Below are 26,751 nucleotides of genomic sequence, written 5' to 3' on the forward strand. Positions count from 1 at the left end.
CAAAGTTGTACGGGGTATGGAGGACAAGAGTGGACATCCACTACTGTAGTATTGCAGTACTGTATTAACTTGCATACTAGGACTATGCTGGCATTAGTTAGTCCTCTCTCTGCCCTCTTGGAAACAATGATAACTAGCCATGATTCTTCAGTACACAGTACTTGAATACATACGACCCATCTCCACTAATGGTACTAGTATCAAAATAGGTATTGATCATCTCTGGCGCCTCCCCCCACTACAAGGACAGACCACCTCCTGACTCCTGCTGAATTCCCCCCGCCAAAAGGGCGAGTCAGAATCCCTAATCCGTTAGTCGAACGTATCGCTTCGCCTGTTGTGATCTCGGCAAAATTCAGGGGAAAGAATCGGGACGCATTATTATATCCATGGATATAACATGTGATCCAAATTATGTATGTATAAAGCAGTGACGGAGGACGGAACCACAATGTGCAAAATATATGCAACCTTGAAGACAGCCTCCGTTCGGCAGCCTCCGACCCATTCTTCCCCTTCCAGGACAAGAAAGGAAAAGAATGCCCAAAAAAGGCCCACGGGTGAGAAACCGAAACTGGCCCTGAAAACTGAAAACTGAGGACGAGGTTACAGCCGGACGAAACCTGCCCGGACAGTCCCGCCTCACTGAGTCTGCTCTCTAGCGCTGAGCTAGGGCAGTGGTCGCTGACACTATTCACTGCCATTGTTGCGGCCACGATAATTATTAGTCTCGAATTACGGAGTACAAATACAAGCCATGTCTCACGGAGCGACGCAAATCCTCGACGATCTTGCCTATGTATGTTGCGCCGTGCCCCGAGCGCAGACGCCGTTGACGGATCCCCCCTGAGCCCTAAAACGGGAGCGATGGCCGGGACGGACATAACCATGGATTGGACCACGCACAGCTTGTTTGGTACATACCCATAGAGTGTATCAAGTCTACCCAGTGTGGTTGTGCTTTTGTGCCCAGTACCCCTGGAACGCGGGTGGGAACTGCATATGCCGATGGGCGCGAACCATTCACCGTGGCGGATGAGTGGGATCGGTGTGCGCTTGCGCTCCACCGAACCTTGAGAGCTACCAGAAGTATGGGAGGTTTGGTGGGGAGGTGGAGAGGAGATCAGATCAGATCAGTATATGTAGATAACCAGAATGAGGGTATGGTGTAAATTATAGCAAAGGAGTTTGAGTGCACAAGGAAGAGGATCGTGGAAATAGGATACAATATGCACAGTACTTTAGACATTCCGAGGTATTCGAGTCAGGGCTCTCCCGCGGGAACCAACGCCAACGGTCCTGGTCTAGTGTGGTACTACGGAGTAGTCTCATGGACTTTCTCCGTACTGAGGAGAGTATGCCTGGATGCCCTAAACCTTGGAAGCTCAGGCATGAATTTTGCAGCGATTTAATGAGCAAAGCAGAAATAGAAGAGTGGGGAAGTGTTGCTGGGCAAACTTGAACTACTCCGGAGTAGGTTAATCTACACACGGGCGGTACGGAAAGGACAATACCATGCATACGCAAGCATCCGAGGTGTAGATAGGAGTGGAAGTACGGGAGTAAGAAGATGAGAGAAGAGAAAAGGAGAATGGGATATGATTATACATAATTATAATTATAAAATTATAAATAAACATCACTAGTAATAACAAAAAAAAGCAAAAAGCGGCCAATCTGTGCACCAATGACAACGGGGGCAAAAGCCAACCGCACAGTACTTCAGTACTCTTCAGTACTCTCATCATACATGGAGACTCCATACACTCCGTACACTCCGTACAGTTCATACAGTTCTTACCAACCCACCCCCAAAATTGATCTTCACTCCTGAACCCCTCCTCTTGGGACTCTCTTCTACACTCCCTTCTCCCTCCCGCTCCTGCGATCTCACCTCACTCCTCTCACCTTCTCGCCTCGCCTCTTCTCTTCTCTCCTCTCCTCTCCTCTCCGCGTCTGTACAGTCTTGCCAATTCCTTTCTGTTCACCCCTCATCGTCGACACCCCCCTCCAAAGCTTCAATAATCCATGCGGTAACCACTTGCTCGAAATTGACACCAAGCCTGGGTAATTGGGGAGTAAGTGAAAGAGTCGAGCCCACTAGCTCCCACAATGCCATCAACCAGTGTGCCCGAGGCCGCCCCTCTCGCCGACTATTTCTGGATAGCCGGCGTGGACGGATCTGAGGTCCTGGACACTTATCGCCGCCTAGGTGATGACTACCGCATTAACGGCGCTGCTTCCCCCGGTCCCGCTTTCACAGACGCCATCCAGGAAGATGCCGACGCAGAAGAGGAACACCTGCCCCCCGGCACCTCGCGGCCCAGTTCCACCCTGTTTACTGGGAACAGCTCCAGTGGTCGCGGCTCGTCGCAACGTCTTTCCACACTGTCCCGCGACTCCGAAGGCCAAGCCAATGGCACCGCCAGCAACCGGAGCAGTATGACCGTCAAGGGAGGCTCGTCGCCTGCGCGCGGCTCGACTCTCTTCGGCGACGATTTTGATTTTGATCAAGCGCTTGTAAAGTTTGCTTCGGAGCGAGATACCTTCTTGACTGATTTGAGTCTGAGTGCCGGCGCCATCACCAATAATTCCCGCCCACGGTCGCGCGTGCGCACCCAGAAGATTGTCGCGGAGGACTCGCCCTCTCAAGGGTCGAATCTGCTTCGTTCGGGCATTGGGAGTGTTCGCCGTCATATGGCCTTTCGCGATTTGAATAGTATGAAGAGGCAGCCGTCAATTGCTCGTCATGGTGGGTGTTCCCGAGCTCTTGTGTCTTTTCTCATGTCTTTCTCCTATTCCAGCTTCCATTTCTGACATATTTTCTTAGCTTCGGTGCGCACCTCCCGACGACTCAGTAACTACAACTCGGTCATCCCCGTCCCACAACCTCTCGAAATTTCCCCTACAATGCATCCTTTGAAACGCCGCTTTGAACCTGTCTTGCTCGACCGATACCCCACCCGAGGAATGACAGATGAGTTAAAGCAGCGCGGGAACTTCCCGGACTATGTCCCCATGTTTGCATTCCCCAACGATATCAACATTGTTTCCTCCGATCAACGGCCGCGCTCGACATGGCACGGGTTTGCCATGACAACAGAAAATGGCTCGAAGCTGCACGCGATCTGTGTGATTATGTGGATTCCGTTGAATTCGCAAGCTGCGGACGAATTAGAAAAGCGCTGTGAGGAATGGCGAAAGGATAATATGACAGACGAGGAACGGGAGTTGGCTGCAAGTCTCGGCGAGCGACTTGCACAGGAGCGGGCCAAGCTGTCTCAGCTCCTGGCCCAGTTACCGAACGTGCAATCAGGATCCGAGTCTCGAGAACGGCTCGAGGACGAGATCAGCGCGGTAGAGGAGAAGATCGGACTCATGAATGATCTCCTGCGACCGGTCCGGCACGGTGCAGCCTCAAAAATTGAGGGCCTCACGGATGGTGACACCGGGTTTTGGATTCCCCGCGCTTACGGAATTCTGGGCCGCGAAGCCAACATGACCAGCTTCTGGAAAGAGTGGTTAAAGGCGATTGTGGTGCCTATGACCGAAGGTGGGATCCAGCGCGTGCCGCCGAGCTCACCCCGAATGGGCATGTGGCAACCGATCGAGCGCTATGTAATGAACCTCTGCACCGAGGCATTCTGCCCTGTTTCTTCCAAAACTCAGGTTGAACTCGCAATCCGTGAGCTGCGGCTATTCGCCCGACAGGAGGCGTCCAATGAGCTTCCTGGCTCCCGGAACACGGATCTCTATGCCTTGTTCCGCGCTCTCTCCGTGCCTAATATCCTTATCCTCTTCGAGTACGCCTTGACCGAGTCGCGTATTATTTTCCTATCATCACACACCTCGATGCTCTACCTTGCGACGAGGGCGCTGGTCGACCTTTTGTTCCCCATTGAGTGGACCGGTGTTTTGATTCCCGTTCTCCCAGCTCGCTTGGTACAAGCTATCGAGGCGCCTTGCCCTTACATAGTGGGCATCGAGCGTCGTTATGAAAAGGTGGAATTGCCGACAGACGACTTCGTGTTGGTAGACTTGGATAACGATATGATTGAAAGTACCTTGCAACCAACCCCTCTTCCACGACACCAGCGCCGGAAGCTCTTGTCGCTCTTGCAAATGGCAGCTCCTCACCACAGCCGCTGTGGGGTTCCAACCGGGCCTCCAGCGTATGCGATTGAGACCTACCCATGGGACACCTTTCTGTCCGAAAGTAGTGGCACATATTCCTCCAAGGCACCACCCACCAACCTTGCCAAGTATGTCGGTCTGAATTCGAACGCGTTCGGTTCAACCGCCGTGGTCCCCGGCTCCTACCAACCCCCAATCTTCAATGCCTTCCTGCATGCTCGTCATGAGCAGGTATCTTCCCGTGGGTATTCCTCGTCTAGGAGCAACGACCGTCCAGGTACCAGCTCTACCGTCAGAGCAGGAGCTTCTCCCCCTTCCCCTAGAGAGAGCTCCCCCACTTCTGGTCATTTCCCTCCTCCTCCGCCTACTCCTTCTTCGCGAAATGATTCCGGTATGGCTCTCCAGGCTTCGCTACGCGAGAAACGATCGGGCCACTTCGATTCTGCATCCCGAAGAAGCTCCTCGTTTGGTATGACCCGTCGTCCCAGCGCGCCATTCCTCGGCCACGCATCTAACTTGTCGGTCACGACCCTCAACACCGATAATGGAGGATCGACCTATGCTCCATCTGTGTATGCCCAGTCGACGATTGCCGCTTCAACTATCGTGCCACAAGCTTCCGCACAGTATGTCAATACCACCGAGGGGACTTGCTGGGTTGAAGGACACTATTTCCAAACACAGCCATGGGATGACAAATTAACGTGTGCCATCTGTGATGACCGGGCTGAAGAGGGCATGTACAAGTGCTCATCGTGCAAACTGACCGTTCACAACCGGTGCGCGTCCCAAGTTTGCCTGGTCTGCGATGCAGCCTTCCACCCTGATCAGATCCGGGCTGCCTTTGTTAGATGCTTCGCCAGTTTGCTCTACACCTACAAAAAGTTCCTCACCCCGGCGACTGGCGAAAAGAAGAAAGCAGGTCTTTACTACTCCTTTAACATGGAGGCATTCATGAAAAGTTTGCCGCATGATCAGGCCGAATACATCGCCCACCTCTCCCAAACGCAAGGTAAGTACACCGCCACCTACCTCACCAAAGAGTTGAAATTCAAACCTGACACTGTATAGGATTCATGGAGTTCATCAGTGAACGCGAGCGGACGAACCCAAAGGCCAAGGATTCCAAAATGGCACTGTTTGACGAGATCGTTCTCTCCAAGCGGAACCGTGGCAGAACATCCATCTTCTCAGGTCGATCCACAACGGACTTTTTGTCAGATACCTCGAACCACCTGTGGCGAACTGCCAGCGCAACTTTCTTTGCCCCAAGCAGTCGTAGCCAGAACAACCTTGCCGCTGACTACAGCCGGGTAGCCCAAAGAGGTGAGTTGCATTGATCCATCTACCATGATGATACCTCTATCTCCACCCACCACCCATACTTACCAAAACATAATAGCGCCGGCGAAATTAGACACGAGCCTGATGACAGAACCCCGCATGATACACGGAGCGCCTCGGGTGTCCAAGACGGCAAATACTGCCCGAAGGAAACCGCTGCCCAAGCTCATGAATGGGCTGGCGATCTCTCCGCCGAGTTAATTGGTGTGAATTTGTCTGCATATCGTCCGACCATTCGACCCTACCCAGCCAGTCCTGTAGACCGAGGCTCTATCTTCCTGCAGGCTTGGATTTGGCTCATCATTGTGCCCGCTTTCTGAAACGTACCGACCGGGCCCGTACGACAGAGTATCAGTGTCTTTGTTTAGGCTCCGAGGTTTCGCCCTTGACGGGTGGAGCACACATGTTCCATGCCGAGACACAGGCCGCTGGCGGACTGGCACTTTGCCTCGAACTTTCCTTCTTCTTTTCAGTTCTGTCTATATATACGCCTGTCTCGATTCTGGCAGACTTTGCATGGTTGTATCGACAATGTCGCTATGGTAGTGACAGTGAAAGCATCTGGGGAAGCAGCATCGATTATGTTGCTAGCAGGCTGTCACTACCACTGATTTTTTCCCCAGGGCGCACGGCTCATATCTGCGCTGAAACCTCGCACCTCCTCACCCCTCCTCTTCCTCAGACACCCTCGAATTGGCCAGTTATCTATTATCTGGTTGACAATTTTCTCGTACATAGCGTCACATGCCGCTACGGGGCTTGAAGCCCGCGGAATGAACAAAAAACTAAATAAAAAGGCGCAAGATGGCCAACATAGACTACAACCCGAACCTGCCATGGTGAAGGTCACAGTCATGGATGTGAAAATTCAGATTTGATTCCCCCAAGAAGATGCATTTGCGCAGCATCTCGAAAGATCTCTATTGCGGTGGAGAATGTTTGACTATTTCCTGTTTGCCCTTTTTGGATTTCTCAATTTACTCAATACCCCCCTTTGGTATTTTTCTCTCGTTTTCATCTTCTGGCCACTATACACTCTTCGTTGTTTTCGTCGTTACTGGATCTCTCTTCTATCTCTGCCTCGTACAGTGGGTGATTATTTTTTTCTAGCTAACCTACTTCTAACTCTACTGTGTAATGTGACCATGAGACAATACCTGACTTGACCTCGCTTCCCTGATTTAACTTGATTTTGTTTGATTTCGTTTGATCTGTCTACCCTGATCTATCTGTTTTGCATTCGCATCTATGGATGCATATAGGTTTCATGTAATCTGCAGGCCGTGGCGGAAAAGAGAGGGAGGGAAGCGGAAGAATTCAACTTGAGCATGGATTCTCTTTACTAGTTAGTACCTAATTGATGTATTCCAAGCTTCTATTTTGATTGGATGGGACTGTGACATAGACTGACAATTGGTGACAATGGACTGGATGGATATACTATGATATTATTACTAGGTACACCCTGTTTCATGCAATGTTACCGTGACCCAATAACCTCGGGACCCTTGATTCTCTACTATAATTTAGAGCAGTAATCTTGTGGAGCTCGATAATAGGCTAGGTAGTACTATGTAGGATCCTCACTCAGGCTATACTATACTACTACTGGTGGTTAGTAATGCTGAATTAGGCTGGAGATAGTGGGTTACCCCGGGCAAATCCCTCGATTGGCTATTGGTGCTTGGTTCAGCCGTGTCTCTGTCCACTGTCCAGTGGCAGGAGAGATTTTCCCCGTATCAGGGACCTGTTCGGCCGGGAATACTAGTAACTATAGCCGGATGACTAGTACTATATAGATACTTAGGAGTAACTATATTGTTAGACATAACGGAAGATATACTAGATATAATGTTATATCACATTATAGAGTATCAAATGACTCTATAGTATGTCCAGATTATATACTATAATGTATACTCATATCCATGCCTTTCGTACTTTTCCGATTTTGTAGGGGACCTGAGTATCTCCATATCCGATCTGCTCATCCACTTTTCCCTTTGTTGTGATTGGCGGAAGAATGCATCCCCGTCCAACTCCCCCGCGCCTCCCCGGATCCTCGCCGTGCCATTTCTTCCCTCTTTTTTGCCCGACCCCGGCATCTCAGCACTCCAGCACTCCCTTTTTCGCCATATTAAACTCTATCTCACTCCAATTGACCTTCTCTCCCTACCAAGACTGCCAGTACTACTTCCCGCCCAGATCTTGTGCTGGGTCCAACCCTCCACCTACTCCAACCCGTCCACACTCCGCATACTTCGTGCGCTCGTGCCTTCGGTCAAAGCCCGCTCGGCCTATGCACGGGTATTACTTTCTGTTTCTACCTGCTACTTCTTTTCTCCTACACTGAAGTACTACCTCACTTCTCGCCTCTCCCAGCTATGAAAACGAGGAATCCTGCTATGCGATGATGCCCACAGCTCTCACGCCCATGGCGACACCTCTCCTTGACGAGACGTCCGTCTCCAACGTCCTCCGCAGCCCGCCTGCCCCCCACGCCTACCAATTCTTCGCCTTTGCCCCCGGTCACCTCCTCCCTGAATATCGCATCGATCGCCTCAAATCCGGGCCCTGCGCCCGCGCCCGCGCCCGCGCCTGCATCTTCGCCCTCTAATCTCCATGCATCCTACACCACAGCCGCACCAGAGACTCCCTCGGGCACCGTGGTGATCGTCTTCCAGCCCGGCCAGGAACACATCGTGCACATGGTAGCGGAAGTCCTAGGCAAGCCCTGGACAACAGAAGTCGTACTCTCAACCCTCTCCAAAGCAGACGTGGTCGTCGCAGGCGTCATCAAGGATAATCTAGAGCGCAGTCTGGAAGGATGCGATAGGGCAGCGGTCGTACTAGTGAACACGCACAGCGTAGAGGACGGGTCCGCCCCAGACGACGCGCTGAGCGAACGCTGCGACTATGAATTCCTATACTCGCGGACCCCATTCCTGCGGCGCGACCTGACGCGGTTCTTATCGTTGATCCTGGGCCAGACGAGGCCACACGAGGATCTGCGGACCAAGACTCGTACCAATTTTATTTCCACCACTTTCCCCGATGTGCACGCCGCGCTGCCGAACTTGGATATTCTTTCCGTGGGCTCGGATGCGGTTGAGATTCGCGTGGATTTGCTCGTTGAACCGGAGTGTGAGGGGAAAGTGCCGAGTTTGAAGTATGTTGGTCAACAATTAATGCTCCTTCGGCAGCATACTGAGTTGCCGATCATCTTCACCACTCGCTGTACAAAGGAGAATGGGAAATTCCCCATGGACGACCCCACGCTTTTCTTCAAGTATCTTCGACGCGCGATACAGTGGGGAGTGGAGTATGTGGATGTGGAATTGTGGCTTCCAGAGGAGATCCGACGAGCACTCGCCGAGTTGAAGGGTAACAGCATCATAATGTCTGCCTTCCACGATTTCTCCGGAACCTGGAAATGGACCTCACCATCCGCCGTGGAGATCTTCAACGAGAGCGCCAAATACGGCGACATCGTGAAGATGATCGCGATGGTCTCGACCATCGAAGAAAACTATGAGCTGGAATACTTCCGCTCAACCATCAAATCACGCGGAGCAGGCCACCCCCTCCTCTCCGCCGTGAACATGGGCCAAATGGGCCAACTCTCCCGAGCCCTAAACACAGTCTTCTCCCCAATCACGCACCCACTCCTCCCCATGATCGCCGCGCCGGGCCAACTAACCGCCGCGGAAATCAACGAAGCCCTGCACATAATGGGCCAGCTCCCGAGACGCGACCTGTACACCATCGGCTCATTCCGCCAGACGCCCCAATCAATGTTCATGGAGAAATGCATGAACGAACTCGGCCTCCCGCACTCATTCACCTGCATCGACCGCGGCCCAAAGGGCTCAATGGAATCCGTCCTCCTACACCCCCAATTCGGCGGCGCCTCTCTAAACCCCCCCGGTCTCAGCCTCAACATCATACATCCCATTCATCAGCGACGCGGCCCGCGCAATCGGCCTCATAGACACAATCGCCGCAACATCCAATCCAAACTCCTCATCCCCATCCCCGCCTCCCGCCCCCCTGTCCTCAAACCCAATGGCCTCCCCCTCCACCCCCACAACAACCTTTATCGGCGAAAACGCCGCCTGGAAGGGCATCCGCGCTACACTAACGCGCGACTACGTCCCTTCAGCCTACAAGAACCGCGCCGCGATAATCCTCTCAGGAAGCGAGTCCGACGCCTCGGCCACGATCTTCGCCCTGCGCAGTCTCAGGCGTCGGGTCAATCTACACCGTTGGGTTCAAGGCGCATGGTCCACTAGCCGCAGGTCTGGAACCATTTACGTCGATCCAGTCGGTGAAACTGGTTGAGTCGCCCTTTGTTATCGTCTCTGCTCTCCCGCCCGAGAAATCGCTGCTTGTGCAGCCCTTGCTGCGCCATTATCGGTCTAATGGGCGCGCTTCGCCGATTAGTACGCGGGGAAAGGTTTATCTGGATCTTACCTCCGGTGCGAGAAAGGGTGATCCGCTTGCTGTGGCGAGGGCGGCGGGGTGGACGGCGTATGGGGCTGAGGATGTTACGGCTTGGACGACTGTTGAGACGTTGAGGTTACTTGTTGGTCAGAATGTGCCGTTTGATTTCGTCAGGATGGCGAGTGGGAGGTCTTTGTTTTAGGCTAGGTTAGGTTAGGTTAGCTTCGCCTTAGCCGGCTTGGTTTAGCTTCGGAGTGTGGCTTTGGGTTGGGTCGGGTCGGCGCGCAGTACTGCTCTTGTTTTGGTGCCAACTTTGTTTGCCACTTGACTTGAGCCTTGAGCTGAGCCCCCTTTTTTTTGATTTCTTCCGCCAATTACGTAGCATTGGGGGTTCCATTGTTGAGGCGATTTTGTACGTACCCTTCTTTCCCTATGTGTCCGTCTCTCTGTATATGTTTGGTTGCCCCCTGGGTGCGATGCGATTTGATCCGCTTGCAGTAGATATTGTTGCGGTGGCGTTTGGTGCACTTGGTATTGGAATTGAATTAAACTGAACCTATAACACTACAGCCAGTCTTAATATCCTGATCTAATAACCCATGTAAATAATCCATGGAATCCTAGTTGTTCCCCATAGAATTTCCCCGCGCTGCCCTGATAAGCTTATCGACCCTAAATCCGGGGTGACTCGCATACCCGAGGGCCATGTGGCATACACTGGCATGGCATACTGGAAACCCTAGTAGGAACTTGAACCTTCCACTCACCCCTCACTTCACTTTGTACTTCGCTTGGAAATCTACCAATGATCAAAACTCCCCTCCAGCAAGTCCGAAACCTAAACCGAAACCTACACAGAGCGCTCGCCCCCAGCACAGCAAGCATGCATCTGCGCGCCGAACACGCCGTCAGAGACCTGCCCACCCTACACACTTTTATTCGCTCCCACCCACTCGGCGTCCTAACCACCTCACTGCCGTCGGAAAACTTTCCCACGCTGCAGTGTAGTCATATTCCGTGGGTATTAGATGGTGTGAACGCCGGCGCGGGCGCGGGGTTAGATGGGACGGGGACAGGGGATGAGGGGCCCTCGGCTAGAAATTTACCCGGGCTCAGCGATGAAACCAACAAGCAATGCACAAGCAAAGCCTCAAGCGGAAGGGACCTTGGCACATTGCGCGGCCACATTGCCCGCGCGAATCCGCACACAAAGGCTTTGATCGAGGCTGTGACGGAGGCGGGGGATGCGGGGGATGTGACCGGTCCTAATTCGGTTGTGAAGCAGGAGGAGGAGGGTGATCGACAGGGTCAGAGTCAGAGTCAGGGTCAGGGTCAGGGTCAGGGTCAGGTACTTCCTGGCGAGGTGCTGATTGTATTTACCAGTCCGGTGGACCACTATATCACGCCGCAGTTCTACGCGGGGTCGGTGGGGAGTGGAAAAGTTGCGCCGACGTGGAATTATGCCGCTGTGCAGGTTTATGGGCGGATGGTTGTTTACCATTCTGTGAAGGAGGAGGCGACGGGGGGAGTTTCTTTCTCGGCAGTTGGGGGATTTAGCGAGGGTTGGGGAGGTGGGGATTATGGGGTATGGCAATGCTAGTGTTGGTGCTGGTGCTGGGGGTGATGAATTAGGGCAGGGGCGATCTCCGTGGAGGATTGCTGATGCGCCGGTGGAGTATATTTCGATGCTGAAGAAGGGGATCGTGGGGATGGAGGTGCAGATCACGCGGGTGGAAGGGAGGTTTAAGGGGAGTCAGGAGAAAGGCGTTGCGGATCGAGAAGGTGTTATTGGTGGGTTGGAGGGGATGGGAGGTTCGAGGGCGAGGGAGATGGCTGGGTTTGTGAGGGATATGTCTGTATCCAGGGGGTAGATACTCGTAGTACCTGCCTAGGTACTAGTAGGATAAGTAGAAGTTCTAGTCCTTCTAGCTTGGAAGGATAGTTGAGTGGCAGATATAGAGTGAGTCTAGATGAGGCTATTCACAGTATTGGGAGAGCCTATACGAGGACTTGGGGCTATACGAGTACTCGTAGGTATACGTACCCTATGGACTATTGAATCCGTCTCCAAAAGAGTATAGTGTTAATTTATAACTATAGTAAAGTATAGTAAGGGTTCATACGAATGGGGAATGCCCGCCGGCGCTTAGCTGTTCCTTTCATCTTGTATGTTTCAGGTGAAGGGTCGATGGGTGTGTGAGTGGGGATATCCAGTGACAGCTGCAGGTATCTGCAGGAAATGTCAGAGCATGTGATGATGGTACTAGGTACTAATTACCAAAGGCTAGTAACAATTAAGTCAAGTAGTGCTAAATGTTAGGTGCTGATGCTAAGGCTCGGGGATGATGACAAGGATGGCCCAGTTGCCGAGACATTCAGGCTAGTCCGCAGTTCGGCAAGAAAGCCCTAGAGCAAGGCCATTATGTTATATAATTATCATAATAATTACGCCTTACATAGGTACCCAGACTAAACCAGACTAATCTAAACTAGTAATAGTACAGACTAAACTAGCTAGTAGACTAGGGTACCCTAGTATACTTTGCCCCCAGAACAACCAAACTCCGGTGGGCTCGCGGCTTCTCCGCATTTCGCCTCCACCTTTTTATTTCCCTATTCCTATTCCCTCATTCAACCTTTCCCTCACCATCATGTCTCGTCCACAGGTCAGCATAGACCGGTTGACACCGCGTCGCGCAACCGTTGAACCACGCGAGGCTATGAACTGCAAATCCTGTCGCAAAAGAAAAGTCAGTATCGCCAGCCCGAACTCACCTCAGACCACACGTAATGCCGATGCCGGCACGGCAATGCTAACCTGGCAATCCAATGCGAATGCCAATGCGAATACCCATGCTAATGCGATTCCAGATCAAATGTAATCGTCTGCGCCCGAGCTGTGAAGCCTGCAAGGTCTTCCAATGTCCCTGCGTCTATGGTGAGTGGATGAGCCCACCCACAGCTGTCTCGGCCCTGTCATGCCGATCACCTCTGACACATCTCGTCCTGTCTCTTCTAGATGCCATCCCAAAGAAACGTGGCCCCAAAACCGATGTCCTCGAGGCCCTTCTCAAACGCGTTGATGGTCTTGAAAAAAGACTCCAAGATGAGAAAAACCCCATCTCGCCCACTTCGCCCGATCCCACAGATGATCTCCCCCTCGGCAACCAATCCCGACGCAACACCATAGATGCCTCGTTTCATCCATACCCCTCAAACGATCGCCGACCATCTCTAGCTACATCTCTCTCTCAACCAGCCGAGTCTTTCCCCCGCGCGACCGACCAGGCCCTATCCCCGGCCCTCTCGCAGCCACAATCGTCGCATTCACAGTCGCAAACACAGCCCCACCATGTTATCTTGTCGGATGTCCTGCTTGATGCATATTTTGGGCGCTTACATGGCAAACCCTTTTTTGTCTTAGACGAAACGAATATCCGACAGATGTATCAACTGAAACAGCTATCCGCGCCTTTGTCTATGGCGATATCGGCCATGACTACGAGGTGGGCTTTTTGCCGCCTTTAAAGCACTCAATTTGCTAATTCGAACCCCACAGATATCTTCATACGGTTGGTCAGCCAGATCAGTCTTTGCGCATTGGTCTAGATACTGCCCTGCAGGCGCGTCGAATGATTGATGTCGACAACCCTACGGTCGAGGGGCTGCAGACTCTTTTGCTGCTTTCGCAGGCGTTTTTCGCTTACGGACTAGGGAAAAAGGCGTATATGACATTCTGTACGTTCTAGGCTATCCTGTGATTGCATTCTACATCTAACAGGATTAGCAAATTGTGCTGCTATGGTGGTTGCATTGGATCTCCTTCGCGAGGCACCGTCCAAAAGCAATCTAGCACCCCCCGAGAGAGAAATGAGGCGGCGACTCTTCTGGTCTGTTTATCTCATGGATCGCTTCATTACCTGCGGATCCCCTCGCCCTTGTCTCATTGCCGACCACTCCATTGTACTGCGTTTACCCGTTTGGTCCTCGCATACCCCCGGTCTCACAGTCGAAGGGGAGCTGTTCCACGTCGGCCCCAACATACAATACTCCGCTGATTCCCGGCGCAAATCACCTAGCGCCGCCTCTCTTTTGATTGATATTACTCGTATTTTAGGTGTCACGAACCGCTACTTGGCAGCGGGTGGCGTCAAGGGCGATTCGCATTTCCCTTGGCACGCATTATCGAATCTGTCCAAAATTCGACAAGAGCTGGACATCTGGGCCGCCGGGACGCAGGACGTCTTTTCCTCAATCGAAGCTCTATTCGGCCATCCAGAGAGCACTACTCTGCTCTTAAGCAAATTAATCTATCATCTCGTCCACTGCCTAATATATCGCCCTTTCCTGCCAATTGACTTGGTAGAGCTCCGCGGAACGGGTCAACATCAGTCCTGGCAGATCGAAGCCACCAATCTCTGCTTCTCGCATTCCAATGCAATCGCAGAGCTGGTAGAGCTAGGTCGCAACTCCCCCTTGATCGAGTGGCCTGCCTTTGTTGGATACTGCGTGTGCACAGCCGGTACTGTGCACGTCCACGGCGTACACTACAAGGGCCAGGAAGGCGAGGTCTTCTCCTCTAGTGCAGAGTTTCTCACTCGTGAGATGCACCAACTGGCATGGTTACGTAGTTCATGGGCCGGTGTCCAACACCAACGAGAGCTTCTCCAAGCAATTTACACCTGTCACTCAGAGCTGGTCCGTAATCTGGCTACCAGCCCGATGCGCTTCTCCCCGGTTTTCCACCTAGAGGACTTCCTCGACCGATACCCGGGCCTGGGCGTGGACGGCGCCCATGTCAGATTAATAGATACAGGCGACGAGCTCGTCTCATTGTAAGGGCCCTCCCCCTTCCACAACACAAAAAAAAAATAGAACACCCACCCATTAACATCCACACAGCCCAAATACCTTCGGACAAGAATACTACCAACGACCAATGGCACCACCCTCAGGCTTCAACTCCAACCCATTTTACCAACCACGCCCACCGACTCTAAAAACTCAAACCCAAACCCCGGATTCAACACACCCCTCCGCAAAAGACCTCTCCCCAGGCCTCCAATTCCACCCCTCCCCCTCCCTCCAATCCCTCTTCCCTGTCTCCCTAAACTCAGACCCCACACAACAATCGTCAGAACACCTCTCCCTACCAACCTCCTTCTCCCCCTCAGCCTTCGGCCTCTCCCCACCAGCCTTCAACCTCGCAGAGGGCTTCATAGCCCCCACGCCCCCCCTCAAACCCGCAGTACGCGACCTTCCCCTTCGACGCGGCGAATACGTCCGGTGGAGGTGCAGCCGCGACGCCGGGTGCGCAGAGCCAGACCTCCGGATCGCATACGGCGGGAAGTGAGACCGGTCCCGTTGAGAAGGATCCGTTTCTGAGCCTGTTGGAGCAACTTGCCGAGAATGAGAATTCGCAGGGAGGGCCGAGCGAGCTTGATTTCTTCTTGGGGGTTGATGAGGGAGAGAAGGAGGAGTTGTAGTCTTCACTGCGGGGATGTGGATTGGTGGTGCTGGATGTACAGATGTATTGTTATTTTACTTGGTTATGGTTGGGGACTCGGCGGTTGGTGGAACTTGTATATATGATTGGTGCTACTTGGAATTTAGCTTGGATTGTGTGCATGGATTGGACTGGATTATCGTCTTGTTGGCAGTTGATAATTGATACCATTTGATTTGGATGATATCTGTACGAGTTTATAGCGGAATCAACCTCGAAGCGAAAACAAAACTTCTACTTCACGACTCCGAGTCTCTGTCTGAATGTATGCAACAAACCTTAGGAGGACCGTTCGTAATTAGTGCACTGCCCCCCTATGTAGTGGAGACACAACTTCACAAGGTACATTTTCAAGTACAAATTTAGAAACTCCGTGTAATATACAGCAATGAGCTTGCTAGTTCCTTTTAAGACAAGATTTGCGAGAGAAAAAAAGCAAGCTTGCGTACATTACATGAGTAGATGGACGGCTACTAGCAACTTTCGACACCGAATCTTGGTAATGCAGCATACAAACAGGTGCGTTAAAAGCTAAAGATAAAGTTTCCTACAGATTCAACGCTGCTTATGGTAGTACAATGCCGACCTTAGGGACGGGTTGGTGTCCACCTGAGAACCTGGGCAGGTCCCTTTGTTTGGTACTGACGACCATGCGCGTTCTTTTCTTCGAGAGCTTCCACGATAGCCAAACTCACCGATTTCCTTTACTTGCTTCAAACTTTTCGCAATTAGTTAAAAATAGGCATCGAAGTTTCTTTTCTACTTCGCCGCAAGATGCTGTCGGCCAACTCATCTCACGATCGTAAGATGGTGCCCAAGACATCGGTCAACACCCTGCGCAAAATGGCAAGCATTTCGCCAGCTGCGACAGATGCATTGGACAAGGTGATTGATGCTATGTTATCTACAACAACTACCGCACTTGGGCTTTTAGACTCGACTTACTATCTGGGTGAAAAAATTACCATAGACGAGATAATACCTCATATTTGTATTGCCACCCTCTATAGACAAAATTCCACTAATGCTACGTCATTTCAGGGCTGACAGCGTGCCCCAGCGCGTGTGCCCTGAAACGGACGAAGTGAGAGGTTTACTACTGCGCGCAGGGAAGACCCTTGTAGTCAAAAACTTAATTTTATGCTTGGTGCCAGGCAGATTATAGCTTCTAAATCGCTAGTCTGATCCGCTAGTCACCTCTGATTCGCTCCTTTCTAATGTTTTCTTATTCCACGCTGGATTAGCGTTGGCGGCTTTGATCTTCATTTAATGGCTCTATCTTCTATAACCCTAACAGCTCATTGCCTATCCCTAGTGTCTGTGCTTCATACTTGCTGCTTATTTGTTATACCCTGGCAGTCATTGCTTGCATACTTTGCCTATGCACTCTTTGAAATTACTCATTGGCCTGCCGTCTGCCACTCATTTGCCTTGTCGATATTGGATGTATATATGGGGAACGGGCTCAGGCCGCAAAGCGTCGAACCCCTCTTTTGTGAGGATGGAGCAAAAATCGGCCTTTGATTTTCGTCGTTTGTTAAACTCAGAGTACAGGTTCACATTTAGTTTCCCGCAGAAACACCCGCGTCTAGCCATGAAAAAGAGAGAGTGCAAGTCTTTGTCTTTATCGATATGGAGAGCCGTACCCTTGCGAGCTCAGCCCTTCACCGACAAAAAAAGCTACGGCTACAAGCGGCCTGACCATATACCCTTATAGAAGGGTAGCCAATATAGAATGCTTTTTAGATCAGACCTATCTGTGATTGGGGGTGGTTAGCTAGTTACAACATAGGCTTATTCAGCGCTCCCCGAAAACTCTCCTTAGAAATGCCAACAAATCAAACAAGAGCTACCGCAGTGGATCTCAGGCATTTGGCTAGCTGGAGGGAGTGACGTGGAATGTTATATTTGCTGTTATGCGGCTGAATTCTAAACCATTATTTGCTTTATTATTGCTAATATGTGTTGACTTTCATGCACCAAGCTAATATGGGTAGGTTCAAATTTGAAAACAGTCGTTTCCTCAACCTACTAGCTCCACTAGTCGGAAAGGTTTCCTGGCCATCGTACCTACTAGGCAACCAGAGGCAATACCTTAGTCCTGGGCAAGGAAGATCATCATTGGTGTAATGTAAATATTCTAACATCCCCATACAGGTCATTGCAGCTAGCTAGTAGATATTTGCATAGCTTCTACATTGCTACAACGTTGCTCCAGCCTTTTTCTTAGCCTATATGAAATATTATCCAATCATTTATAGCATTAATTTCTTATAAAAGCAATATATATGTTGTGTTACAGCACATGCGAGGCTGTCAGATTCCAGTTATGTCACAAATTATCCCTCTACAATGCGCAAAGATAGATACATAGAAAGAATATTGGGTATAAAACCCCTCAATCAACACTTCCCTCTGCCCCTCCTAGGTAGATAACTCTTAACAATACACTCACATATTACCATTAAACTCAGCGAAGAAGAAATTATCTTCGAAATCTGCCCACAATGACTAAGTCGAACTCCCTCAAAGTCCTGCTCCTTCCCTTCCCTTCCTTCGACACACTAGACCTCTACGCCCCTATCGAAGTCCTCGGCAAAGGAGCCGCAACGGGCGGCCTTGATATCACCTTTGAGATAGCTGCAATCGAACACTGCACGCTATCAGCGGAGAAAGTCCCCGTCTACTCAACTCAAACCATTAGCGATGCTCTGAAAAAAATCCACGAATACGAGATTGTCATTCAGCCCGGGGGTGGGATCCAAGATATCGAGAAGTATTTGGGGGACTTGCGGACGAATGGCCCGCACCTTGAGTTGTTGAAGTGTTTTTCCGAGTTGAAGACTCCGTCGCCGCGGGGTTGCAATCGTTTCCTGATGTCGATTTGTACCGGGGCGTTGATTATAGGATTCTCGGGCGCATTTAGTCATCTCACTGTTACAACGCATTATGAGGGGCTGGATAAACTAATCCGTTATTGCGAATTGAGAGGAGAGGGCACAACAGTCGTGCCTGATATCAGGCAGAAGTCGGATAATCAGGGGTGCTCTGTTAACAAGAAGGTGTCGGATATCGAGCAGTCGGCATGGGATGGGTATAAGGCTGCGCAGAAACAGAATAAACGCTGGGTTGACGCGGGATGCAATAAATCTGGCGTTAGAGTGATTAGTTCGGGGGGGGGATTAGTTGTGGGATTGATGCGTCATTGTTTCTCATTAGTGAATTAGAGAAGTGGGAGACGAATGGTCAATGTGTGAAGTTGGGGATTGAGCAGGCGCAGTTGGGAGCCAGGATTATGGAGTACGCTTGGCGGTGGGCCTGAATTATATATACTCTGTCCAGGAAGACTAATGACGAACTTAGTGGTTAAATAGTTTTCACTAGGACCCTTTCGGATTGGATTATTTATCGTTCACCCAATTGCCTCTAGTAATTATTTGTGTGGGACTGGAAGTATGGTGTCATAACATGCGATCGTTCAATTATATAAAAGCCTTTGATCGCTCATTCGATCATTGAGCTCTATTGGAAATGTTTAGTACTAACCAGTACCTCAATTCCTCAATATGACAATATCGGATACAACCTCCACTGTTTTATATTCTAGGAGAACGCAAATCCCGATCTGCCTCGCCTTTTGTCTCACCGATCACAAAGTGCAAGGCTCGACCCTCTCTGCCGCGATTTGAGACCTAAAGAACGACACGGCTCGACGAGGTCAAGACTCCAATCGAAAATAATGCTCACTATACGTGCAGCTTTCCAGACTGCGATGTTTCCAGGGTCTCTATTTACTCAAAAAGATTACTCTTAATTACCTCCGCTTTTCTCCCGATCCTGGTCTCATTATGGAAATGGAAATGGAAAGGTCACATGGGTTAGAAGCCGAAAACCTTGCAACTTGGGCTTCACTAATCTGACTAGGCCTCTTCTAATTCACATCGCTAGTGTGTATACTTTCCACGTCCTTAACATCAAACGCTACTTTTACCACTTTCGCAAGTTTGTGACTTGGCTAATTCTAGTACTATTTTCGGTAGTACCAGGCGAAAGACAATGAATGACTGAAAACCATAAGATCATGAAAAGGCGGTATAGAAACCTAAAATTGAATACTGGAAGACAACATCAATTCGGATCGTGATAATCAGGTGGATCAATGGGTAGGCCGGGAGACCGGGTGACTGGACGAGACATCTCCAAATGTCGTTTCTTTCTTTCTTCTGGATGTTCTTCCAAGTCCCCTATTGTTCTTTTTTGCCTGTATATAATTGACGGTAGATGCTGGGACTGATAGTCAAAGACACTATAAGACTCTTGAGAGTCTTTGTTCCAGACCATACGTACCCACTCAGAAGATCCATCATCGTCGATAGGTGGAAGGAAGGAGATATTTGTCTGATCTCCCTGGCTCAAGCGAGGAATGTGACCAACTAGCATTGAACCAGCGACCAGAGCTCCATTTCTTGTGACATCTATTTCTGTCCTGGCGTGCATTGATCTGTTGGAGCTGAAAGATGGAGCGAGCTCCCCGGGCATGTACAGATCTAACGCTGTAGTATCTCCGGTCAAGAAGACCTTGTTCTGTTTCCGTAGGTGGACACTGGCAGGTGCTATTTCTCTATCACCCTTGGGCAGATCAGAAAACGTCCCAGGTGCCGCAGCACTTGGAATTCTTTGTCCAGATAAAGAGGCGTGATAAATATAGGCACCATTATTCTCGAAATGCAATTCGGCGACAGCATTTGGGAGCATACGAAGCCGTGTCGGCCGTCCTGAGTCGCGGTCAGTAAGTGGATATTCATTTTCTGCAGAGCGAGAAAGAGATAGTAGCTGACCTTCATTGAATCGCCACACTGCAATTGATCGCCATTCAGAGTACACCATCAAAGGAAGTGCCGGGTGAAAGGCAAAGAGAGGCTTTGACCTGATCTGCTAAGACGAAAGTCCACTAGTCCGAATTTGCCCCTTGTATACAAACTTTGGCCAGTCCTCAATTGCAGCAACATTGCTCCATACTTTGACCATTTGCGAGGGCATAGTATTTGACCGAGATTTTTCAAAACTCAGTGCAAAAGCCGAACCAGTAGGGGCGAAGGTGCAATTGAAGCTGTCTTGCTCTTTCCCTTCGTTGAAGATACTACCTGAATCCCCGTGGTTCAGACTTTGAAGCCTACACTGCATGTTTGGAACGCCGGATTGGACCGATGGAACCTTTCGGATCGCCAGGATGGACTGCAGGATGACGACATGGCGTAGATCATCACTAAAGAATACGGATATCGAGAGTCTGTGAGGTGTACCGCTAGCCAGGCATTGACATAGCATATGAGCGATTTGCTGTTCCGGAATTTCCTCATCGTAGTCCATTAAAAGACTTTCATCGTTGGCGTTTCTTATCTGTAATCGAGCTCTCCATCCTGAACTGCAGAGCCTAGTAATTTTTTCCCTTTCTGATAGAGGAACCAGCCCGTGATCCGACTGGCGGGTTTGATTTCCAAGAGCTGATAATGCGTCAAGCGCAATGAGATAACTCCTGTGATATTCATCAGCATTAAACAACGACGGAAGAAATACGTCAAGTTTACCTTGAAGGCACTATCATGGCTACTCCAATTGTCTCGCCTGTTGAGGATAGTTGGGATTTGAGCAGAATTGGTCGGTTGAAATCCCCACTCCTGTATGTGCCTGCTGCTTCCGAAGGTAACATAGATGAAACGGTGGTGTCCTTGGTCTGATACCAAAAGGAGGATTTTGAGAATGCAGTGATACTAGATCCCCAAATAGCCTTCGGATCGATCGCTAAAAGATGAGACCAATCCATATTGAGCTTCTCGAGTTGAACAGCGAATTCGTGAAGCATAGTAACGGTAATGTTTCCAGTATGAATCCATGAATCATGTATAGTGTCCCCGCTCGTACAAATATTGACCAGGTCAGTGAGACAAGGTTTGATTAGAAGTAACCATGAGCTTTCGATCCAGACAGTCACTGAAAGTGGTTTGCTCAGGAACCTCATCAGCATATCGTAAAGTATGCTCTGCACATCAGTCTCTGCGTCCTTGCGAGGTCTCAGATCTGAATTGCCAAGCCCCTTCGAGGCATGAACTGGCCAGTGAATTGAATAACCGAGAAGGGGGAAATGAGAAGAAAATAGGGTCCCGATCTGCCCTGGTATAGAAGATACAAAAGGGGATACAGAGCTTGAGGGAAGATCATACATAATGTAGGAGAGGCAGATAGTTGCGCAAGTGATGTTGGCCCGTCGCTCATTGACCGCGAAGATTGTTTTACCCCGTGCGTTTTGGTGAGTGAGGAAGTCGCGAAAGGAGGAGTGTACAAATTGCACAGTCCTATCCCTCTGCACTTCAACTAAACTTGAACAAAGGATTGGAAGAGACTCTTCAAATTCGACAATTAGATTCGATGCTTCTGTGATTTTCCCTGGTGTGACAGCCACAGAAAACTCCAGCTCTGATATATGGATAGGTCGGATGGAGACTGAGAGTATCTCGAAAATCTTGTGAACCTGATCTTTCTCTCTATCATAACCACGTGAAAGAACGCGAAGAATTTTTTCATAGACATCATCCAGTCCTTCAACAAGGCTAGGAGTGAAGATAGCATCTGATCGTTCTTTCGGGGATAGAGCACGGCAATTGAGGTATTGCGTCATGAGCCACGCCCAAAGAAACATCCCCTCGGCGCGCTCGCTGATTATATTGACCAGCTGATTCAAATCAAGATCGAGGGAAAGTAAACGCCGATCAGAAAGAGATTCGAGATGAGGGCGAACGAAAGTTTTGATATCTGCGAGATTCCATCTCTTATCGAGATGTAGGGGGAAATGAGGGAATCGGGTTGGTAGTTCAACACTCGGCCTGCATAGAAGAACTGTTTTCAGACGCGTCGAGCTGCTAATGGAGCACAGAATCTCGAGAAAATGTCTTGCATTTTCGCATTCATCAACTCCATCAAAAACCATGGAGACTTGCGGTGCTGTCTCTAGAAGGAGTTCCACGGCTGCTAAGACCTCCTCATCCGACGATGTTATCTGTCCACAGCTCTCATTGCTCGTCAATACCGCAATCTGGTCAACAACCTTCTTATTCGATCCAAAAGAGTGAATGAGCTGCACAAGTATGGCTCGCATGGCAGCATATGGACTAACTGAATTTCTTTTCTCAGAAGAAAAGTGATAGAATAAGACAGGGCGAAGTGAGGACTGAAGATCCTCGATAATCAAGGACGAAACAACAGTTTTCCCAAATCCGGGCTTGCCTAACCTCTCAATTAGTATCTTTGAAATAGTTAGAGCTCTCTCTGTAGGATGTTAACCTTTGATAACTAGCATTTGAGGCAAAGCAGGCAGGCCCATCGGTGAATCCAAATCAGCGGTCTCAACATTGCTTCCTTTCAATTTTCGATAGAGAGAACTTTCCAAAAGATAATCACCCGTGTCAGGAAGTCGGATTCGGCGAGCCTTTTCATATTCCCGCATGTACTCTGGAGCGTTGATCCATCGCTTTATCCCGGCGACTCTGGTCTCTTGATGATGTTCAGCTATAGCTTGGCAGCAACATGAAGCATATATGTACCCAAGGTCCGCCTTTCCTGCAGTTCGTCCATTTTGTTCTGTCGAGCATTCGAACTCATGTCATGGAATACGCGCTCAATTGTCTCCAGTCGGTTCGAGAGCATCGAGTCCATATCAGTATTAGTTTTTTGCAACTCCTCCAGTTGCATCTTGATTTGTTCTAAAGCCAGGCCATTAAGATCGGACTGTTTCGCCCTCTTGTCATGTTGGAGTTCCGTCCATTTTGACTCCTCCAACTGCACCTCATTCTGGAAGACCTCCCGGTGGGATTGCAGGCGAGATAGCAGCGCAGAAAATCTCAAATCAAATGGTTTCCAGAATACATCTGCTATTATTGAAGGGGTATATCTTGAACCTGTAGATGGTCAATAAACCAGGTCAAACCATTAAATAAGATTGCGTACCTCCTCGTTTGCTCCCAAATATTCTACAAGCCTCCTGGCAGAATTGAATCAAATCAACATAGACAAATGACAGAGCTTTGTACAATCGGTGGTGACGAAGCTCCAGAGAAGGGGCGATTCCAGTCTCCTTCTCCAGGGATGATCGGCGCTTGACAAACAAGTCAAAGAACTCCTCATACGCGGGTAACACATCTCCAATTTGTTGAAGCATAGTTACTATCTTCTCAAGATGCATAGTGTAGTTCGTCCCGAGCTAGGCACAGAACATTGTTAGTGTTGTTCGAGGATTCAACTTATTATCATACCAAAAAGACAAGACGAATAGCCCCCCAAATGATACCGGCGAATTCAGGATGGGATGACACGAAGATGGATGTTATTTCGAAAAAAGGCTCCCATGCTGTAGCGAATTTCTCTATCTTTCGGCATAGCCTAGAAATCTTTGACTTGTTTTGCACATCCTTGCAGTTATCATAAAGGTTCTTGAGCATTTCACTTGAGGTTGAAAACTTCTTGAATATGGACTGCTCTTTCGGGCTGAGCGATCTCTGGAAGCTCTCCGCGGCATCACTGAATACGCGCGACAATTCGGCCCTACTCGGATATAGATTAATAGGGATCTCGGGACGCTACCGCCCGGCGACAGTGAGAGTATGGAACATACGAGGTCGCTAATGACATATTTCCGATCGCATCTCAGCGAGAGAAGGGCCTTCAATAACAAACCTAATGGACGTGTATTCAAAGGAAAGAAAAAGCGATAATAAAACAAAACTTTTCTGGAGTTGAATAGCTGATGAAATCAATAAATATGGATAGGGGAGAAGAAAGAAAGCGAAAGCCCGGCGCTTCAATACAATAAGGGACAGGTCACCATCGGCACCCAACTAATCAATGACAACACCGGCGGTAAACACGGGTGCATTTCGCCAGGTTGTGTGACAGGGAGCGGACCTATGATAATCCCCGCTACTTGGTGGCTTACATGGCTTCAGTAGGCTGAGCCACGATTTCGCGGGGCCATGAATCGCCTACTACACAGCCACCCTTGGGGGGCACCCAAGGAGATCGGGCTCACAGCCTCGATTGCCACCCAACGCAAGGGCCTTGCCTGTAATCTCTGTTTTATGAGACTTTGTACACTGCATGCCTACTGGTAGGCATTTCCCATACTATGAGAAAATAATCTAATAGACTTTCATGTTAGAATCATATCCACATTCAACATTTAAAAGAATTACACGAAGTCTCTTTGAAAATAATTCCTTTGTACACTGGTATCTAGAACATCCCATCTGCCTGAATCGACAGCACGAGATGTTTCATCATGAGGATCCACCCAGGTTTTCGCTGAGAAAAACTAGGTCATCACTATCCTGCCAATTCACATTCAATTGCATCGAGTCCCATATCGAGAAGTCGAGATCAAAATGTGGCTCCACCTCCGGCGCGACAATTGTCGTCGCGACTTCGCCTTCGGCTTGTGCAGCCGCATGTCGTAGATTTGCCTTAATCATGCCCCTAGCCGCAACATCTGCGATAAAGTTATTTGCCATAAAGGAGCATGCTTTGCCCAAGAACGGCGTGTCCTTGTCCCAGTCTTCGTAGTCAACCATGTTCTCGATGATTCTGCAGACTCGCATGCATTGATTTCGGCGGTCATTAGCTGTTTGAGAGATATCCCTCATGAGGGTGAAGGCCTGCCTTATGGTGTTTCTGATAGCCGTTTCATCAATTATCTGAATGGGTGCTGTTCCAATGATGCGTAAGAGTAAGAAGACTGCGTAGCTTGCAGCGCGAAATACATGGAATGTCCCCTTTCTCAGTGTGTCGGGGAACGTTGTCAGCACTGTTAGAAGCTGCTTCGCCGTGATGCAGCTCTGTGTGATAATTTCATTCTCTGGGTGGATGTTTTTCAAGGGTTCGGCCTTTTTTTGGTCGAGAACGTAAGAATATAGGCTAAGCCGCGCATCGAGAAACGCCACTTCATCAGCAGGAGTCCATTCTGACGCATATTTTTCTTGTATCATGGAAAGCTCGGATTCAAACATCCGCACGAACGGAAGCGGGTCTGCTGTGAGTCCGGTGGTCGAAGTCTCACATTCACCCAGGGCTGCTGAAATTTTGGTGGCGACAATAGCAATGTGTAGGTGAATCCTCATAGTCGCCGGTATCCCAGGCATAGGGAGATTCACGGCATGAAGAATTGGGTGGTTGATCCTGATGGAGCCCGGAACTCCGAATCTTGCGGTATGCCTATAGATTAATTAGCGGGCGCAAGAAAAATCGAGTGGCAGTTTTACCATTGATCTACCAGAAAGCAGGATAACCAGGTTATTCTCCTAGTTTCTAGGGTTCCGATCTCTGATGCTTTCGCAGCAAATAAAAGGTAAGGATATTCCGGACGATGCAAACCAAGAGATCGTGCCATGGAAATCGCAACTGCAGAGTACATTGAAAATGGCTCCTTGTTCATGTCTTCATGGGGAAAGGTCCAAGCACAAAGGAGAAGTAAAGCTTGAACAAGGTAGATGGACTTGGTACCAATGAGAATGATATCTGCTACCAATTGCCTCGAAAGAATCTGCAACCGAGTGTAATCAGATGCATACTTCTCGGAATCCTTGCTTGAAATGGCTAAGACGACCCAGAACAACAACGGTGCTTTCTCGTAGCTATCAAGTATAGCGGTAGTGTCGAACAATAGCGGGAATCTTGGATGTAGGTGGGAATAGTACCTAATAATCTGTGAGCGCGTGGAGAAACAACCGCAATGATCAGCCGTACTCCTCTAACAGTTCTGCCACAACACTGGATGTGAGGTGAACGCCGGTAGCTTCATGACTAAACCGAGCAGATCTCTTCTTGCCGACTCGTAATTCGGCGGTAATACTGACAATAGAGGCATTCAAGCCAGATAAAGGTGCCTCCGGTCTCGGGGAGAGATCAGTTGTCCTAGTACCTGATCCCAAGGATTGCGGTGTCCCGTATGCAAGTTGACTCCCCGCATTTGCATGGCGGGATCTTATACTATGTTCAATTGGGGTTAATATTCGGAACAGAAAGTAAAAAAGACACTGGACGATGTTTACCTTCTCTTGTGGGTCCTTTTGAATGTAGGGTCAATAGAACACCGCTCATCTGCTTTGGAGCAAGCCGAGCAAGATGCAGGGAATCTTTGACTGGCATTACATTTTACCTAGAGACAGGGTTAACTTTCACCGCGCCGGCCATAAATTCAATACCAAAGCCCATAGATCTTTCTGGTTTTTACCTTCATCTGGCGACATCGCACACAAGGCACGCCAGCCCGGCGCGGCTTG

At 49.7% G+C, this 26,751-nt stretch overlaps 8 protein-coding genes across 8 annotated transcripts; 6 read left to right on the forward strand and 2 right to left on the reverse strand.

Moving 5' to 3' along the window:
* Positions 1 to 2,112: 2,112 nt before the first annotated feature.
* N7533_002099 (dDENN domain protein) lies at positions 2,113 to 5,679 on the forward strand (the record flags this gene model as incomplete). The annotated part of the gene is made up of 4 exons (XM_057098749.1): positions 2,113 to 2,752; positions 2,831 to 5,146; positions 5,206 to 5,460; positions 5,537 to 5,679. The coding sequence occupies 4 exons, from the start codon at positions 2,113 to 2,115 to the stop codon at positions 5,677 to 5,679; spliced, it is 3,354 nt and encodes a 1,117-aa protein (XP_056963885.1).
* A 2,209-nt stretch (positions 5,680 to 7,888) lies between these two features.
* On the forward strand, positions 7,889 to 8,095 carry N7533_002100 (uncharacterized protein; the record flags this gene model as incomplete). Its single annotated transcript, XM_057098750.1, has 1 exon — positions 7,889 to 8,095. The coding sequence occupies one exon, from the start codon at positions 7,889 to 7,891 to the stop codon at positions 8,093 to 8,095; it is 207 nt and encodes a 68-aa protein (XP_056963886.1).
* A 91-nt stretch (positions 8,096 to 8,186) lies between these two features.
* N7533_002101 (type I 3-dehydroquinate dehydratase) lies at positions 8,187 to 9,770 on the forward strand (the record flags this gene model as incomplete). The annotated part of the gene is made up of 1 exon (XM_057098751.1): positions 8,187 to 9,770. One exon carries the CDS (start codon positions 8,187 to 8,189, stop codon positions 9,768 to 9,770), a length of 1,584 nt encoding a protein of 527 aa, XP_056963887.1.
* Positions 9,771 to 10,804: 1,034 nt separating this feature from the next.
* N7533_002102 (FMN-binding negative transcriptional regulator) lies at positions 10,805 to 11,792 on the forward strand (the record flags this gene model as incomplete). The annotated part of the gene is given in 2 exon segments (XM_057098752.1): positions 10,805 to 11,449; positions 11,466 to 11,792. 2 exon segments carry the CDS (start codon positions 10,805 to 10,807, stop codon positions 11,790 to 11,792), a joined length of 972 nt encoding a protein of 323 aa, XP_056963888.1.
* A 780-nt stretch (positions 11,793 to 12,572) lies between these two features.
* Positions 12,573 to 15,274, forward strand: N7533_002103 (transcription factor domain-containing protein; the record flags this gene model as incomplete). The annotated part of the gene is made up of 5 exons (XM_057098753.1): positions 12,573 to 12,671; positions 12,793 to 13,427; positions 13,481 to 13,659; positions 13,709 to 14,756; positions 14,824 to 15,274. 5 exons carry the CDS (start codon positions 12,573 to 12,575, stop codon positions 15,272 to 15,274), a joined length of 2,412 nt encoding a protein of 803 aa, XP_056963889.1.
* Positions 15,275 to 17,934: 2,660 nt separating this feature from the next.
* Positions 17,935 to 18,654, forward strand: N7533_002104 (ThiJ/PfpI family protein; the record flags this gene model as incomplete). Its single annotated transcript, XM_057098754.1, has 1 exon — positions 17,935 to 18,654. One exon carries the CDS (start codon positions 17,935 to 17,937, stop codon positions 18,652 to 18,654), a length of 720 nt encoding a protein of 239 aa, XP_056963890.1.
* Positions 18,655 to 20,362: 1,708 nt separating this feature from the next.
* On the reverse strand, positions 20,363 to 24,109 carry N7533_002105 (NACHT domain protein; the record flags this gene model as incomplete). The annotated part of the gene is made up of 7 exons (XM_057098755.1): positions 20,363 to 20,963; positions 21,016 to 22,708; positions 22,766 to 22,975; positions 23,026 to 23,379; positions 23,429 to 23,681; positions 23,734 to 24,022; positions 24,093 to 24,109. The coding sequence occupies 7 exons, from the start codon at positions 24,107 to 24,109 to the stop codon at positions 20,363 to 20,365; spliced, it is 3,417 nt and encodes a 1,138-aa protein (XP_056963891.1).
* Positions 24,110 to 24,753: 644 nt separating this feature from the next.
* N7533_002106 (uncharacterized protein) lies at positions 24,754 to 25,590 on the reverse strand (the record flags this gene model as incomplete). Its single annotated transcript, XM_057098756.1, has 1 exon — positions 24,754 to 25,590. The coding sequence occupies one exon, from the start codon at positions 25,588 to 25,590 to the stop codon at positions 24,754 to 24,756; it is 837 nt and encodes a 278-aa protein (XP_056963892.1).
* Between the last annotated feature and the right edge of the window lie 1,161 nt (positions 25,591 to 26,751).

Source organism: Penicillium manginii (genome assembly GCF_028828005.1).
Source record: "Penicillium manginii strain IBT 31320 chromosome Unknown utg000002l:1.0-5564898.0:1.0-5567710.0, whole genome shotgun sequence".
NCBI classification, from domain to species: Eukaryota; Fungi; Ascomycota; class Eurotiomycetes; order Eurotiales; family Aspergillaceae; genus Penicillium; species Penicillium manginii.